Below are 15,002 nucleotides of genomic sequence, written 5' to 3'. Positions count from 1 at the left end.
ACTTTGTCTTGGCTTTCCACTTATGTTAAAAACAGAGAAAAAATATCACTCCGCAGTAATAAGTAACACAGGTTCTTGTAGTGTCAAAAGAGTAGACTATACAAAGCTTGTTTGGTAAAAAAGAGAGCAGTTAGTTCATTTACTAAATATGTTCATGTTAGCATATATCAACCATAAAATTTGAATAGCATGTACCTAAATCAAATTCCGGTGCACAGCTGGGTGCTGTTTTAGCAATATCATTATCTAAATTGCTTTCCAGCAGAAATTCTCCCCTCTCCTTTTTTTTTTTTTTTTTTTTTACTTTTTCCATTTTAGGAGATACAAAAGTGAATGGTAGCATCTTAAGTTATCATAGTAAGTCATGTAGAGTATTAACCTTCAATATTTACATATGTGCATGGCTAACAAGTCATTATGAAACTAAACACAAACCTGTGCTTTTTGCAGAGGTGCCATTCGACAGCATAACACTGCAGTGCAGTTCCTGCAAATATTAAGAAAGATCTCTCTGTAGTTACCAGAGCTCCCATCATGTCTTGGTTTCATTATTAATGATAATGCTGCTCCATCAATAATTAAACCATAATCTTGCGTATCAGCTGAAAGTCTGTTTGGGGATAAAATATAAACTAAGTGTCACTATAAAATTCTCAGACATATTTAAAATTTGGCAGTAAGAATTACGTGAAAATAAATTATTGAAAAAATAATAATTATAGAATACCACAAAATTAATATATTTCTAAAGGAAATTCCTTGTATCAAACTGGTATTTACAACATCTAAAAATTCTGCATTATGTTGAAAATATTCAGTGCTTCACCAGTTTGAATACATAAATCTGATACCTTAGTGACTTCACCAGTGAGTATGAGTGTATAATTAATGACTTTTCAGTTTGGTTTGAAAAGGTTCCAAAAACTGCAGTGAGGTAAACCAAGCTGCAGGAATAAAGTTAATTTTGTGGCACATTACACAACACAGAGGATAAATAAGTTGAAGGGAAAAAGGCCTTTGGTACTCTGATGAGGAAATAGGTTTTTTTTACAGAAGTTAATTGTGCCTTGAAGGAAATGCCTAAAAGAAACCTGTTGGCCCAGATGGCGAAAGCCACTGTTTACATCTAGAGTAAGGATATTTTGCCTTTAGAGTAGTGGCTAAGTTAAATACAGGTTTACTTTTATTTATAATACTAAAATAAAATCATTATTTATGTTTTCTATAATAAAATATTCTTACTCATAAAAATCTATGAGCAGTATGCCTGTAGTAATTTGAGCATTGCTAGAAACGTAACCACAGCCACAGGAAGTCATCTATTCACTACTTTATCATACACTGAATAATGGCGAAGATAAGATGGTCTGGATTGCAAGAACCATTTTCTGTGGCATCCCGACAAGTTATTTCAGAGCACCCTTGCATCTGCCTGCATTTCACAGCAGCCTCAGGCTCCAGGTCAACAGTGACTGTTGTATAAATGTACACGGAAGTTTATTTTTACTCTCTTTGCAGTGTTCCAAGGTTATACACTATTGTGCATGGGGTTTCAACAACCATGGTTTCACCAAGACCAGTGTTAGTGAGAAAAACACCAGATTTATTATTATGTATTTTAGGCATCTGCATTTTTTACTAGAACAGAAGCTATTTTTGGCAAGTAAGATAAAATTCTGTAAACTACATTTAATAACAGTTCCCAGATATTTTCGCCACTTTGCTACCATTGGCAAAAATAGGGCAATGCCACTGATGTACAATGATACCAAATGAAAAAGTATCATTACAAAGTTCAAGCAATGAACTTTGGTTCTGAATGTTTGCTGTATTATAGTGAAATATTTTTAGCATGAATTATTTGAACATACAGGCAGAATCCTGCTTTTACTATCTTAGTACTATTCTTCAGCTCTGGAGATAAAGGCAAAAAAAAAATCCAAAGAGTTTTAACATGAAGAAAATTGGCATTGCACAGTAAGTTAAACAAACATGTTTGATCACACCTTGTAAGGCCTGTGGTAGTACTTAAACAAAATGGTATAGATGACATGGAGAAAAATCACTTATTTAACTGAATACCCAAATGTTCTTGATTAGACCAGTGGGGTATAAATTGTAAGGAGAGCTATGAAAAATTATCTGGTTCCGAGATTTAAGCTGTAAGACTATGCGTTAGAAAATCTCTGCTACAATAGTATCACAAATGCTTGTTAAGTCATTGCAAATGGTTTTATGGCACAAAAATTGCTACAGTATCAGTTGTGATTATTCTTTTAATAGTATAACTAGTACCAGAAGTGAGATAAAGAACCATGACTGAAACCCTAAATTTATCTAAACAAGCATATACTTAATTGCCATACAATAATTTACATGTTAGCAACAGAAACTGAAATGTACTGCTGTTCTTAAGGTAATTGGTCATAATTTCATTGTTTGCAAAATGCCCAGAAGCCCATTTCTGGCCTTAAAATTCAACTTTTTCCTTACCCTGAGAAGGTATCCCTGGTTAAGCTGCCATTTTGTCTTATGACAGTTTTGTTTAGGTCAAAAAGCACATCATGTAAACTCTGCTCCTCAATTTTCTTTGTGGTTAGCTCCAGTATTTGTGTATTTCTTCGGAAGAGTTTACAAGCATAGCAAGTAGCTGCAGCAGTCTCCATTTTGTCTCCTGTCAGAACCCAAACTTTAATTCCTGCTTTCTGGAGTGCTTCAATAGTGTCAGCAGCTTTTTCTTGTAGTCTGTAAAGTCAATTGACAATATACATTGAAGGATTGCTTGGAAATGAGAAAGGTCTTTATTGCAAGATTTTCATAAACAAATACAAAGTTTCAATACAAGTTATCAGATATAAAAATTTTCCCCTAAGTATGACTCCAAAAATATTTAGGGGACTAGTATATGTTTTTGTATCTTTTTAAGACCTAAAGATTCTTCTTGCATTTCCTCAATACCCATTTTGCAGTCCTTTCCTCTGAAACTTTTGCCTATTATCTTGATCAAGAAATTATTACATGGTTCAAATACACTGATTTTTGTACATGTAACTATTATTACTTGCTCACTAGGTTATAAAGTTACCATGTGTAACTTCAGTAAGCTAAGGGCACGGAATCAATTAAAATAAGGGGTTCCCCAAAAAAATCTCTAATGCAGAAAAAGTCTTCAATTACTTTGTCGTCATCAATGAAGATAAGAAACTAAGAAATGTACTAACTAACCGATCTTCAACAGCTGTAGCACCAAGTAATATAAAATCTCTTTCTATCTTCTCATACACTTCTGCTAATTTCTTATCCCGCTCCTGAAGGGCCAGCTTTGCACTCTGAAGCAGCTTCTGTACATTGCTGTATTCTTCTGCTGTGAGCTTCTTATATGCAACACACAACGTTCGCAGTCCCTCCTAAAGAATGCAATCAAAAGAAACAAAATGCATTTTACAAAACTCTTCCTAGACTTCTTGCTGGTGTTTATGCTAGAGGATTTGAAAAAGGTTCAGCTAAATTCTGTTCTGCTCTAGAAGCAGTTGCAACCTGATGGACCAGCCTCTATCTCCCAGAAGATAAACAGCTGAGTGATCCAACTGGATATGAGATTACAAGAGAAGGCAAAGTAAAGGTAAATGTTTCCTTCCCTATATGTATAATTAGGCAGGATGAGTCAGAATAAATAATAGTAATATAAATTGTAGCTCTGCAGAGTCTGATTTTGATGCTGTGTTGCAGCAGATCCACAGACAGGGACCAAACATCACAAACAGAACTGAAAGTGAAAATCCAACTGTACCATTTCAGTCAAGTGAAAACTAGAATTTAGCTGTGGGTGTTTCAGACTGCATCAAACTTCAAGACTGAGTGATGAATAAGAAAGGGAGTATATAGATTGTGTAAGGTGGGGAGAAACACAGTAAGGTTTTGCCACCTGAGGTATATATTGCTTCTCATAACACCATTTAACTGGCACTTCAGCTTCCTTAACTTTAATTCATCCAGTAAGTCTTTGTATAGTTACTTATTACCAAACCAAGAAGGACAATTATTAAAATATCTCCCTTCCTCCTGAAATTTATAAAAACAGGTGCCGGGTATTTTCTTTAAGAGACTTCTGTGTGTAGGAGCCAGTCCTATTTCCAGTTATGCAGGATGAATAAATAGGTGCTGGTCGGGATTTTTTTCTTGACAGACACTAAATGGATATGATATGTAAATACTTTTCAATTTCATTAGCCTCTTTTACTTGTAATTATCAGACAGCTGTCCCATATAATGAAGCTTAGTAAAGCACTTTGAGAGCTTTTTGCTTCAAAACAAAAGCAGGTGACACTGTAGGGGTTTTTTATCTACATATCTGTAATAATATTTTGTTTTCAGTTTGAGTACTGGATGCCAGCAAATTATATTCTATGTAAGACTGGCAATTGTCCTGCATTGCAATGAGTTCTGCATATTTTCAGATACAACAAAATTCAATACTTGACCACTCCAAATACTACTTTCAGGTAAAACCAACTTCTAAATTTCTTTTGAAGATGGTCAGCCAGTTCATAGTTGATTTTTAGCAAGCAAAAATATAAGATATTGCTGATCACTGCACTGTCTCCCCAGAGCTTGTAAAGCAAAGGCAGCAAATCACAGTTGCTAAGGCTGGGGGCTGAAACTAGCAATAGTTTTTACAGAGATTTACTGTTTTTCACTTTTCTTCTATTCAAAAATTCATTCAAACCACAATTGTGAAATTGCCATACTAACGAGCTAACTGATGACCTCTGGTTTAACATACAGTTGTGCATATCTAATGTATTCATATTGCACCACAAGTGACATTTGGAGGATGAGATGGAGGACAGATGCAAATAAAGGTGTTACACAGACTGTTAGCCACAAAGCCTGAGTGAACCTTGGCATAGAATAACCTTGGTGCCTGTAAAAACAAATCTGTTAGCAGAAAAAGCGGGAGGTCAGAACACTTAATTTCTTTTGGACACTGATATCATGTGAACAGATCAATAAAATGGAATCTTACCACTGCATTGCGTTGTACTCGGGATCGTACTTGGTCAATTTTACCTTCTTTAACCCTAGGAAATATGGAGGAATCTGCTCCCTTACAAAACAGAAATATATCACCTAAAAGAGATGGCATATGAAATTCAAAATGACCAAATATACTTTCTTCAAAAAACATCCAAATTAATAAGTCTTCAAAATGTTTTCTTTCAACTTTTTTGTAACATTTGTACTCATGCTAGTACCTGGTCCGGTTTAATGCTTAACTCTGATAATCTGAAACAAATTCAAGTGAGACAAAAAAAAAAAAAAAAAATCGAACAGAATGCAACAGCCCTACCTGTTGAAGACTTAACAATTACACTCATTCGCCGTCTCACAGAATCAAAACTGAAAACCTCCAATAATTCAAACCTGAAACAGAAAAAGAACTATTTTTTACACAACTCTATTTTTCTGATTCCTCAACTGGTTATTATGACTTCAAGGATATAAATTAAACATTTCTTCTAATATGGAAGATTATGTTGAGTACTATAGAATATGGAACTAGTATAGAATGAAACAGCAAGTTGCAAATAAGTAAGGAAAGCCCTTAGCTCCTAGTTACTTGAAACAGAACTTGTGATGTCCCTAAGTATCTTCAGATGTATACTCACTCTAATTTAAGTAGTAGACTAGAAACCTTGCAGCAGAGCGCTGTACTGATTATAAAGTAAGTTCCTATGTATAATACTTAGACATAGCCTTAGAACTTGAAATGCTTGCTTACACTCAAGTCTTTATTTTATATTTTTCTAGTTTTTATTATTCCTAATCTCCCAAAAGTGATGACCTAATTCCATAATCTTGCTCAAATGTTGATAGATAATTTATTCAAGTGAAAAGAAAAATATTTATTTTTACTGTTTTTACACTTGCCATTATTCCTATTATTTGATTTTATCACATGTTCCTTTCCTTTTTAAGAGGAAAAATGAGCACAAGCTCCTGTTGCACTGTTTTGGTTTCATTATTGCATACTTCTATCATTTACTCTCTTATCTATTTCCGTTAATTTAAGAGAGCCTCTCTTTTCCAGCGCAAACATAAGTTATCCAATCATTAATCCCAACTTTTTCAGGATATGTCTCTGTCTAAATCTGCTTGTTTAATTAGATCCTTCAGTCCTAAGTCCTTTTAACACCCTAGAACTCAGACCTGTGCAAAGCTGCATCAGGCCTATGTCTACAAACTGTGATGCATTTGGGAAGAAAATTCTCAATGATTACAGTGATTTCTTCTGAGTCACCAAACGATACTGACTCCAGTTCTTATGAGCTGCAGCAAAAAGCTCCATATTATCCTAAAATGGCTAACAGCAAGGGTTATCCCCAACAGTAACAGCAGGGTTCCTATATTTATGTCCAAGAGTCCCTGTACAGTTAGCAGAGTACCCAAGCAGGAAGACACGGATATACTACAGACTTAACCAGCAGACATCCAGGGAAGTGTAAGGTAAATTTTCAAGGGTATGTACATACCACAGAACAGTTGCACTATTTCAATGTTATTGAAAATTTGACTCATACTATGTTCCACAAAATTTATTCCACAGATATTACCGTCCTGTAAATTCCATGGATTATATGTGAACAGCAAATTGGGCACACAGCATTTTCTATTAAGAATATATAAAACCAGCAGGAATTATTAGATTAGGTCACGATTCCCACACCACACCTTCATTGTCATCAGTATTTTATACTGCATATAATGTCAAAAAAGTGAAACAAATTAAAATTACTAAATTTTCTTTATTTTTCTACTAAAATGCAAGGATCCTGGCTTTCCTGACTTAAAAATTCATCTGTAAGGAAACAATGGTTTGTTACAAACATCAAGAAAAACTCATTAGTCTATTTTGTTGTATTTTTAACCACTCACTTTTCTATATTATTTTCCCGATTTAAGATCTCCATGTAATTGTCTTTCAGCCTTAGATAGGTGTAACCAAGTCTGTAAAATAAAATACGGAATAAGAGAATGAATGCAACAAATATATAATTATCCAGTTTAAGCATTGTCATAAGGATATAAGACTGAGCCCACAACAAACCAACACCAAAATCCCAAACTGTTTTTAGTTGATTTTAGGCTATGAATATTGATGAATTCATGTTAAGAAAGCAATAGCTGTAGAGCACTTGGTGTTTATTATTACAGTTTTTGTTGTGAAAACCAATTTGAGCTTTAGTGATTAGATCTGTAGTTTAGAAAAATATAATACCTAAGTACACACATACCTCTGTATTCCTTCAACTAAAGCAACTTCATCAGGTGATGATGATATATATATACAAGGTCTTCTTGGTACCTGGTTTTTCTTCAAACCATCTACGCTATCATCATCCTTTACCTGAACAGTGTGGCAAAGACAAAGAGCTCGGAAAAATAGTTCCTCTCTCTCCTGAAAAATAAAAGGAACGGTTGTCATTACGTGTTATCACTTGAAAACTCTTCTTTTGGGAGGTGATCGATATCACTGATTACTGCTGATTATTAATCAGACAAAAGCAGGCTCCTTGAGGGGGAGCCAGGTCTTTCCCTGTGGTAACCACACAATTGTCTCAGCTGTTTGTACCCTTAGGATTGCCATACCAATCAAGATAATGATGCAAAAAAACCCCCAACGTGCATCTTCTACCTCCTCTGAATACCTAGATGTAGCTGAAAGTGTTTTTTTCTTTACTTTTGCTGAAACTTTAACAACTTGTATTCATTAAATACTAGTCAAGGGATCATTCAGAAGTCCTGAGTTCACACAGAAGGATGTAGAACCTGGAGCACAGGTCTTAGCAGGGCTTACAGATTTCAATCTCTTGAGCAGTTTGAACACCCTCAGAACTAAATAAATTACTGAAGTGCATATACTTTGACAGCTTCAGCCAACCACTTCCTAAAAAATTTCAGATGGTTTGGTAATGACAGCTCCTGGCACCAGAAAGAGATTTCTATTTCATGGATATCTATGTTATATCTTTATCTTCATGCCTGAAACCTATTCTTCTGGGCTGTTAAATGCAAACTGTCTGTGCCATTGTGATTCCAAGATAAAAACTCAGCATACCTTGGGACTACATTCTGAGGGCCATGGGTGAGAGACATAAGGCTGCTGAATTATACCAACATATTTTAAGAGACCTCATTTTGTCACAGTGAAGGGTATGATATGAAGTGTGACTGTGATACTGTACTGATGCAAAAAAAAATACATTGTACTTTGGCTGTGATTATCCTGCCCATATAAACCCTGTTCACCTGTTGACACGTGAAGACTCCGAACTTTCAACTAATTTTCAACTTTCAACACAGCAAATAGCCACAATACATACATGCTGTAGGCAGCACACCTCAGATGCAGCTAAATTAAGTCACATTTTAAAGTAACTTGATTTGATCATAAACCATTCTTCGTCCACATTTTCACTCAGTGATGACTAAATAAGTGATTGCACTAAGCCCCCATATTCCCCTTTGAGGATTTTTATATCTTGCTTTCTTTGTTGTAGCTAAAGTTAAATGGAAACCACTTATCTGTGTCTGTAGCTATTAACCAGAGAAAGTTCTATATTTGGGTTTTAACTCAGCTTTACAACTGCATTAAAATGAGAAACTTCCCATTAAGCCTTTAAATCTTACTCTTAACTAGGAAATAAAAATGTCTATGCAGTTATCTACTTTGATTAGTAAAATTCAATAATGCTGAATTTCTAATATTCCCTTCTTCAGTACAGTTCAATTTTCACATTTCATTGTAAAAAACCAAGAATATAGAAAAAGTTATCATACCTTTCCACTACCTCCTGGAGATGAATCAATCATATCAATGCCTGTACAATCATGGAGGATTTGTCCATTGCAGATAACATGTGGTACATAAACATGCCCTTCAATGCAACATTCTACAAATTCCATGTTGTTCTCAGTTAATGTTCCTGTTTTATCTGTGAAGACATACTCAATCTGCAAATGAGCACAAAATAAAAACAGCAGGAATGTGAACAGAGATTTTCCAATATCTCTAAACAAAATTGAGTTTATTAATGGGCTACACCTTCCTTTGAAAATCCTTATGCTCTTTCAGAAGATGAAGACAATTTCTTTTGGCAGTTATCTTCTTAGAAATATAGGCCCTGAAAGATTTTATCCTACAAGAGTATCAAGTAATGCTATCTTTAGCCTCATAATGCATGTAAATTATGTGTTTAACCTCCTTCCATGCTTCTCTAGGTCCTTTTTAGTTTTTAATGTCTTTCTTGCTGCAAGACAGGTATTTATAGAAACAAAATGCATACAGATTTCACTTCCCAGAGATTATTATTTAATGCACATGCCTGGATGTGGATCAGTTACTGTCAGAACAGTCTTTAGGGTAGTATCAGAATTCCCCACTACAATTACATTAGTTTAAATCAGGATTGTGGACACATACAGTTATACGCCTGGGCATTGTAATTGCCCCGGAAACACACATTTTGTCTCAATATTGGATTTTTCATTAACTTTATCTTTTACAATGAGCCCCAGTGCTTAAGTCTAACAACACTAAAACTAAAACCAAAATCTGAACTATCAGCTAGAAGAATTAGATTGGCTCAATTTTGGATCCTGGATATAGGTAATGTATACATACTGTATGTCATATTTGATAAATGAAGAAAATGATGTAAGGTAAGGAAGTAAACACTGAAAATAAGGCTATTATTTAGAATCCATCAGATTGTTTATCAAACTTCACCATTTATGCAGTGCACTGAGCAAACCAAAAACCAAATAAATTTTTGCTCAGTCTTCAAAAACATCATTAATTATGCACACTTTCCACTGAGATTGACTTTTATTATATGCACTCATCTGAAAAGGCAAATGCCAAATTTTCCAGTGGCTTTTTATCTGTAGACAAAATACGTGCAATAAACTTTTTCCAAGTGGATAGGATTTATATGTATTCTTTTCATCTCAACCCCTACATTCAGTTTCATCATAAAATTTACAAAATGCTATCAATCAAGTCATGCAGCATGCTGCTTTGTCACAGTGTTTCCTAATGTTCGGACAGACCCTCCAGTTCCAGGTTGCGCCCACTGCAGCTGGTCACCACTGAGAAAATCCTGGCTCTATCCTCTTAGAACCTTCCCATTCAGGTATTTGTATAGATTGTTAAGATCTTCCCTGAACCTTCTGTCCTCCAGGCTGGACAGGCCCAGCTCCCTCTACCTGTCTCTGCATGAGCCATGCCAAGTCCAGTCCCTCGGCTGTCTTTGTGGTTCTTCACTAGGCTCCCTCCAGTATGCCCACATGGCAGTACTGGGGAACCTAGAGCCGGACACAGCATGCCAGGTGAGCCCTGGAGAGGGCTAGGATCACCTCCCCATACCTCTTGGCAACACTTTGCCTAATGCAGGCCATGACACCCTTGGCCCTCTTTGCCATAAGGACACACAGCTGGCTCATGTTGAACTTGATTTCCATCAGGACTCGCAGGCTTTCCAGCCGGATGGCCCCCAGTCATCCAAATCATTCATGATCAGGATGGAAGCCAGTACTGACCCCCAGTGCACACTGCTAGATACTAGCCTCCCACTGTGCACTGCTGACCACCACCCTCTGAGCCTGGCTGTTCACCCCCTGTTCAATCCACCTCACTACTCATCCAGGCTGTAATTCAGCAGATCCTCTTTGAGGATCTTATTGGAGACAATGCCAATTGTCTGCCATAATAATGAACTACCTGGTACCACCCTTAATCCAAATAGATAGGTATCCTTAAAACATTTATTACAAGTCTGACTAGAAAAAGAAAGAAATACAGCATCTTATTTATTTGAAAAACATATGAAAACATTTTAAATGAGATCTTAAATATTTTCTCTAACAAAATTTATCTGCATCTGTCTCAAGGTGGTAATTTTCTTAACACAGAAAATAATTTCCTTTCAAAAATGAGACTGACAATTGATCATTTTAATGGATGAAACTTGTGTCTGGAGATGCAGTGTCAGTCTAGTCAAACAAAAAGGGGGTTGGTTTTTTTTTTTTGCATCTAACTTTTAATCTAAGGAAGCTAGATGCTTATATATTTCCCTCTATAATCAGTGGAGAGGAAGTGTTTATCCCTTAATACTATAGTAGTACTAATTGAATTTCACTGACTGGGTAAGAAAGCAGAATTTTTGATTCTGAAAATAAAAGTATCTCATTTTATTTTTAAAATTAATCAGGGCTAAAGAAAATGCACATGTAGCTGCAAAAATCTCCAAAATAAAACAAAACTAAAAAACCTTGAAGTAACAATTTTAAAATAAAAACTTACAGTACAAACAGTTGGAAAAAAAGTATCATTCAATTAAATTTACCTGTCCCAACTCTTCATTGAGGTCAGAAGTGTTCACCAGTGGTCCTTCACCTGTACCCTCATCAAACATTTCCTCATCCCATGCAATGAAATAAGAACCAAGAAATTTCTGCATTTCCACAGTGACATACATGGATACAGGAATAATGTAGTTGAAAAGAACCATGAATGCAAGGAAGTCTGTAAAAGCTTGAAGAAACTGACAAAGAAACAAGATGGAAATACTGATTTTTCATGTACCATTAAAGACTGCAAGATTACTACATGTATTTACAAGTTGGTTTTTGTCAAATAACTTTTGAACAGTAAGCAACGCCTTTCATAGCTCACAGTTCAGCACAGGATATAAACCTTCATGATTTATAACATCATAACTGGCATGCAACAGAGCTTTTTCTTTGAAATTTGCATTTTTCTTTACAGTTATACAGGTGTAGAGTACTGTTACATAGCATTATTGTAAAGTTCTAGAGCAACTAATGAACATGGTGAAGACTTTTTGGGGAACAAGGGAAACATTAACATGTACATTCAAGAATTACCAAAAAAATAGCATAGTTCCACAGCATCTCCTTCAAGGATTACCAAATTACATAACTTTCAGGCAGCATTTCATAAATAAATAAAGGGTTTCCTTTCCCTCTCTCAACACAAGCAGAATGTATGCACATAATCTGGCTCAGTTTTTCAGTGGTGGAGACTTTGTGGAGCTACAGTCAACTCACTGAGCAGGCTGAGCCAGTGCTACTGGTGGTAATGAGAACCCTAGAATGACTGTCTAGCATGTGCTCCTCATGCATTTAAGGTAAGGAAGCAAATTTTCTCCTAGTCTGACTAGGAGGATTTAGTGGAATGAATGTTGTGCTTTCTGTAGGGCAGGGTTCAGCTCACTGCTTTGGATCCTCTGGGCATCCATTCAGGACAATGTCCGTGTTCCTGTAAGAACATCTGGCACTGGTGACTAATGCTCTCTGATGCCTTGAGTGCTCATAACAGAGCAATATGAAACTAAGCTTTTGAGGAGCATTTTTATGGAGATTCCCACAGCAGATTATTTTGAAGATGTCTCTTACAGGACTGCCAATAGCTGTGGGATTCCTTCCAGCCTTTGTATTTCTCAGCAAGAGGTCAATTCTTTAGCAATTTATATAAATAACAAGGCAGCTCCAAAACACTTTCATGAAGCTTCTTATATTAAACTAGACATTTTCTCATCAGTTAAATTCTCCCATACAACTTAAGGGCAAAAATTTAACATACAAGCTTTCTACAAGTACACTATCACCACTGTCAGCAAAAAAACATGACTGGTAAGTAAGCAGGCTGTATATACTTGTCAGTAGAATCTCTATAAATTAAGGGTTTAGAGAAACTTTCTTGGTATTATAATTTATTTCCATACCAAATTTCTTTTCTTTTCAGGCTCTGTTTTCTGATTGTACCATGGTTCATCACGAAATGGTTCACTCTGCCAGGCATACTTCAGAACAGTATTTATTAGTGCTTTACTGATGAGAATACAGAGGTATACAACAAGAAATACATTCATTGATCTAAAAAAAAAAAAAAAGGCAAAATAAGAATCCCATTAGCATATAAACTACAGAGTTTATTAGAAAATGTTATACTCAGTCTGTTGTACATCAGTCTAGTATTTCCTGCAAGTCTAACAACGCTAAGACGTTAAATAACTCTTCCAAAGTGCTTTTCCAATGAGGAAAAATATTACTGACATTATTTCCTTTTTTTAATTTCTATTTTTCTGTTTTTATAGTTGTTTCCAAAATGTGTGTGACAAATTACCAAAACTAGTATATTAGTGAAAACAGTATAGCTAGAATCATAACAGAATAATGGGGCTTTAATCTGCAGACCTTTTCATGCCACTTCACTGAATCATTATAAGATCACTCACATAAGTACTTTCATAGAAATAAAAAAACAAAAAAGGACATTTTGCTAAGTAGCTTTTATGTTTTAACTCTAGGTAGATCTAAAAAAAGAGCAAGAACACTTTGCATTTAAGATTGTATATTCATTAATGATAGGCATGAACTAAAAGCCATGGGTTATACACCAACAACGATAGAAAGGGACACATCATCATCGCCCAGTCACTGTGTAAGAGAAAGGCTGTCAGCTGGTCAGTGTGTCTTGCCTCAATCAATGACATCTTTTTTTTCACAAGGCTGGACACCTAACTCAGAGCTGATGATTTTAGATAGCAGAGTAGGGATACAGAATAGTAAGCAATCAATGTCAGTTCACTCCTTAAGGATAGCATTTTCTTACTTTCCCATTATATATATATGTATGGAACTTGTTAATTTTAGCTAAACCATGGAAAACGTGCCACAGACAAGCACTGTTACTGCAGCTGAGCCAAAGTGAAGTGTATTAGAGAAGGTATTTTTACGGAATTCAAGACTTAATTGCAATGAAAAGCATTGAATTCTAGGATAATAAAAAACACAGCCTTGGAAAACTGTCAGTAAATGTGCTCTAAACAGTGAAAGAAAAGTCTTTTGGAACAACAAAACATCATACATTAAAGAGCTAAGCATTAAATCAAAATGGCTTTATTTTTTGAACATCTAACAAGAATAATTTGACATTGAGAAGCTCATTCATGTGGTGTTGTATGACTTGCATTATAAGTAAAAAAACGTTTGAAAATAAGCAAATTTTAAGTCCCTCTACCTCCTTTCTTTCATTTAAATGAATGAAACATACACTTTCAGAGAAAAAAAAATCTGTTTTGCACAATTTAAACATGCAGCTTTCAAACTTCAAAATAAGTATTAGAAATTTTACTTCTCTACAGCAGATCGCTTCTGTGATTTTGACTGGTAATTTAATGCCATCTTAGTTTCCATGCCAGTGTAGATAGCAACACCTGAAATTAGACAACTTGTTTTACTAAAGGTTGCACAGTGCAGTAATTTCAAAAGAGCACAATTCATTAGGCTATTATACTGTCATTTCTTTAATTCTTTAGTCTGAAGAAAAAAACCACAGATTTGGATGACAACCCAAAATTAGAAATGGCTTTATTATCTTGGTACTTTGAAATTTTAAGCAGCAATTACATCCCATTCCAGCCACAGATTCCAATTGCTAAAGTGTTTCTACGTAACAATATTAAACGTCATTAAAAAGTTGTAAAACAAGTGACTCAGTAGAAATCATAAGCCCAGTAGTAACTGTAAGCTTGTATCCTTGTTTGGGGTTTGCTTATTATTTCATGGTCCATTAAAATACACAATAAAAATATTTACCAAAGATTTTTTCTGTGTTCTTTAAAGTGGCTCCTCTAAGAAGCAGATTTTCAGATCCTAATGGCCTGCAAAAGGTAAGTATTACAAAATTTCAACATTTAGAGAAAACCATCATTAGTGGAAGTCACATAAAACAGGAAATCAGTTTTACTAAAAACCTTTTATTTTAACAAATTACAAGGCATATTTAAAATTTTAAAGTGAAAATTAAAAGTAGATAAACAGATGCCTAAAATTAAGCTCACAATCTCACAGTTCAAGTCTTAGACCAATACACCTAAACCCCACAGATGGAGGCACCCAAATAAAGACTCAAC

The 15,002-nt window shown here is 35.1% G+C and overlaps 1 protein-coding gene across 7 annotated transcripts in view; it reads right to left on the bottom strand.

Moving 5' to 3' along the window:
- Nucleotides 1–15,002, bottom strand: part of ATP11A (ATPase phospholipid transporting 11A) — a 118,376-nt gene that overhangs the window by 24,680 nt on the left and 78,694 nt on the right. For all 7 annotated transcript variants that reach the window (XM_068180178.1, XM_068180180.1, XM_068180181.1 and 4 more), the window contains 12 exons: nucleotides 14,686–14,750; nucleotides 14,222–14,303; nucleotides 12,810–12,960; nucleotides 11,409–11,606; nucleotides 8,842–9,015; nucleotides 7,296–7,459; nucleotides 6,937–7,008; nucleotides 5,351–5,424; nucleotides 5,027–5,130; nucleotides 3,226–3,407; nucleotides 2,494–2,745; nucleotides 436–610 (listed from right to left, as the gene is read on the bottom strand). In XM_068180178.1, coding sequence (XP_068036279.1) covers nucleotides 436–610; nucleotides 2,494–2,745; nucleotides 3,226–3,407; nucleotides 5,027–5,130; nucleotides 5,351–5,424; nucleotides 6,937–7,008; nucleotides 7,296–7,459; nucleotides 8,842–9,015; nucleotides 11,409–11,606; nucleotides 12,810–12,960; nucleotides 14,222–14,303; nucleotides 14,686–14,750 — 1,693 coding nt within the window. The remainder of the gene's footprint in view (nucleotides 1–435; nucleotides 611–2,493; nucleotides 2,746–3,225; nucleotides 3,408–5,026; nucleotides 5,131–5,350; nucleotides 5,425–6,936; nucleotides 7,009–7,295; nucleotides 7,460–8,841; nucleotides 9,016–11,408; nucleotides 11,607–12,809; nucleotides 12,961–14,221; nucleotides 14,304–14,685; nucleotides 14,751–15,002) is intronic.

The sequence above is a fragment of the Anomalospiza imberbis genome, chromosome 2, assembly GCF_031753505.1.
Source record: "Anomalospiza imberbis isolate Cuckoo-Finch-1a 21T00152 chromosome 2, ASM3175350v1, whole genome shotgun sequence".
Lineage (NCBI taxonomy): Eukaryota > Metazoa > Chordata > Aves > Passeriformes > Viduidae > Anomalospiza > Anomalospiza imberbis.
This window is presented reverse-complemented; position numbering and strand designations above follow the sequence as displayed.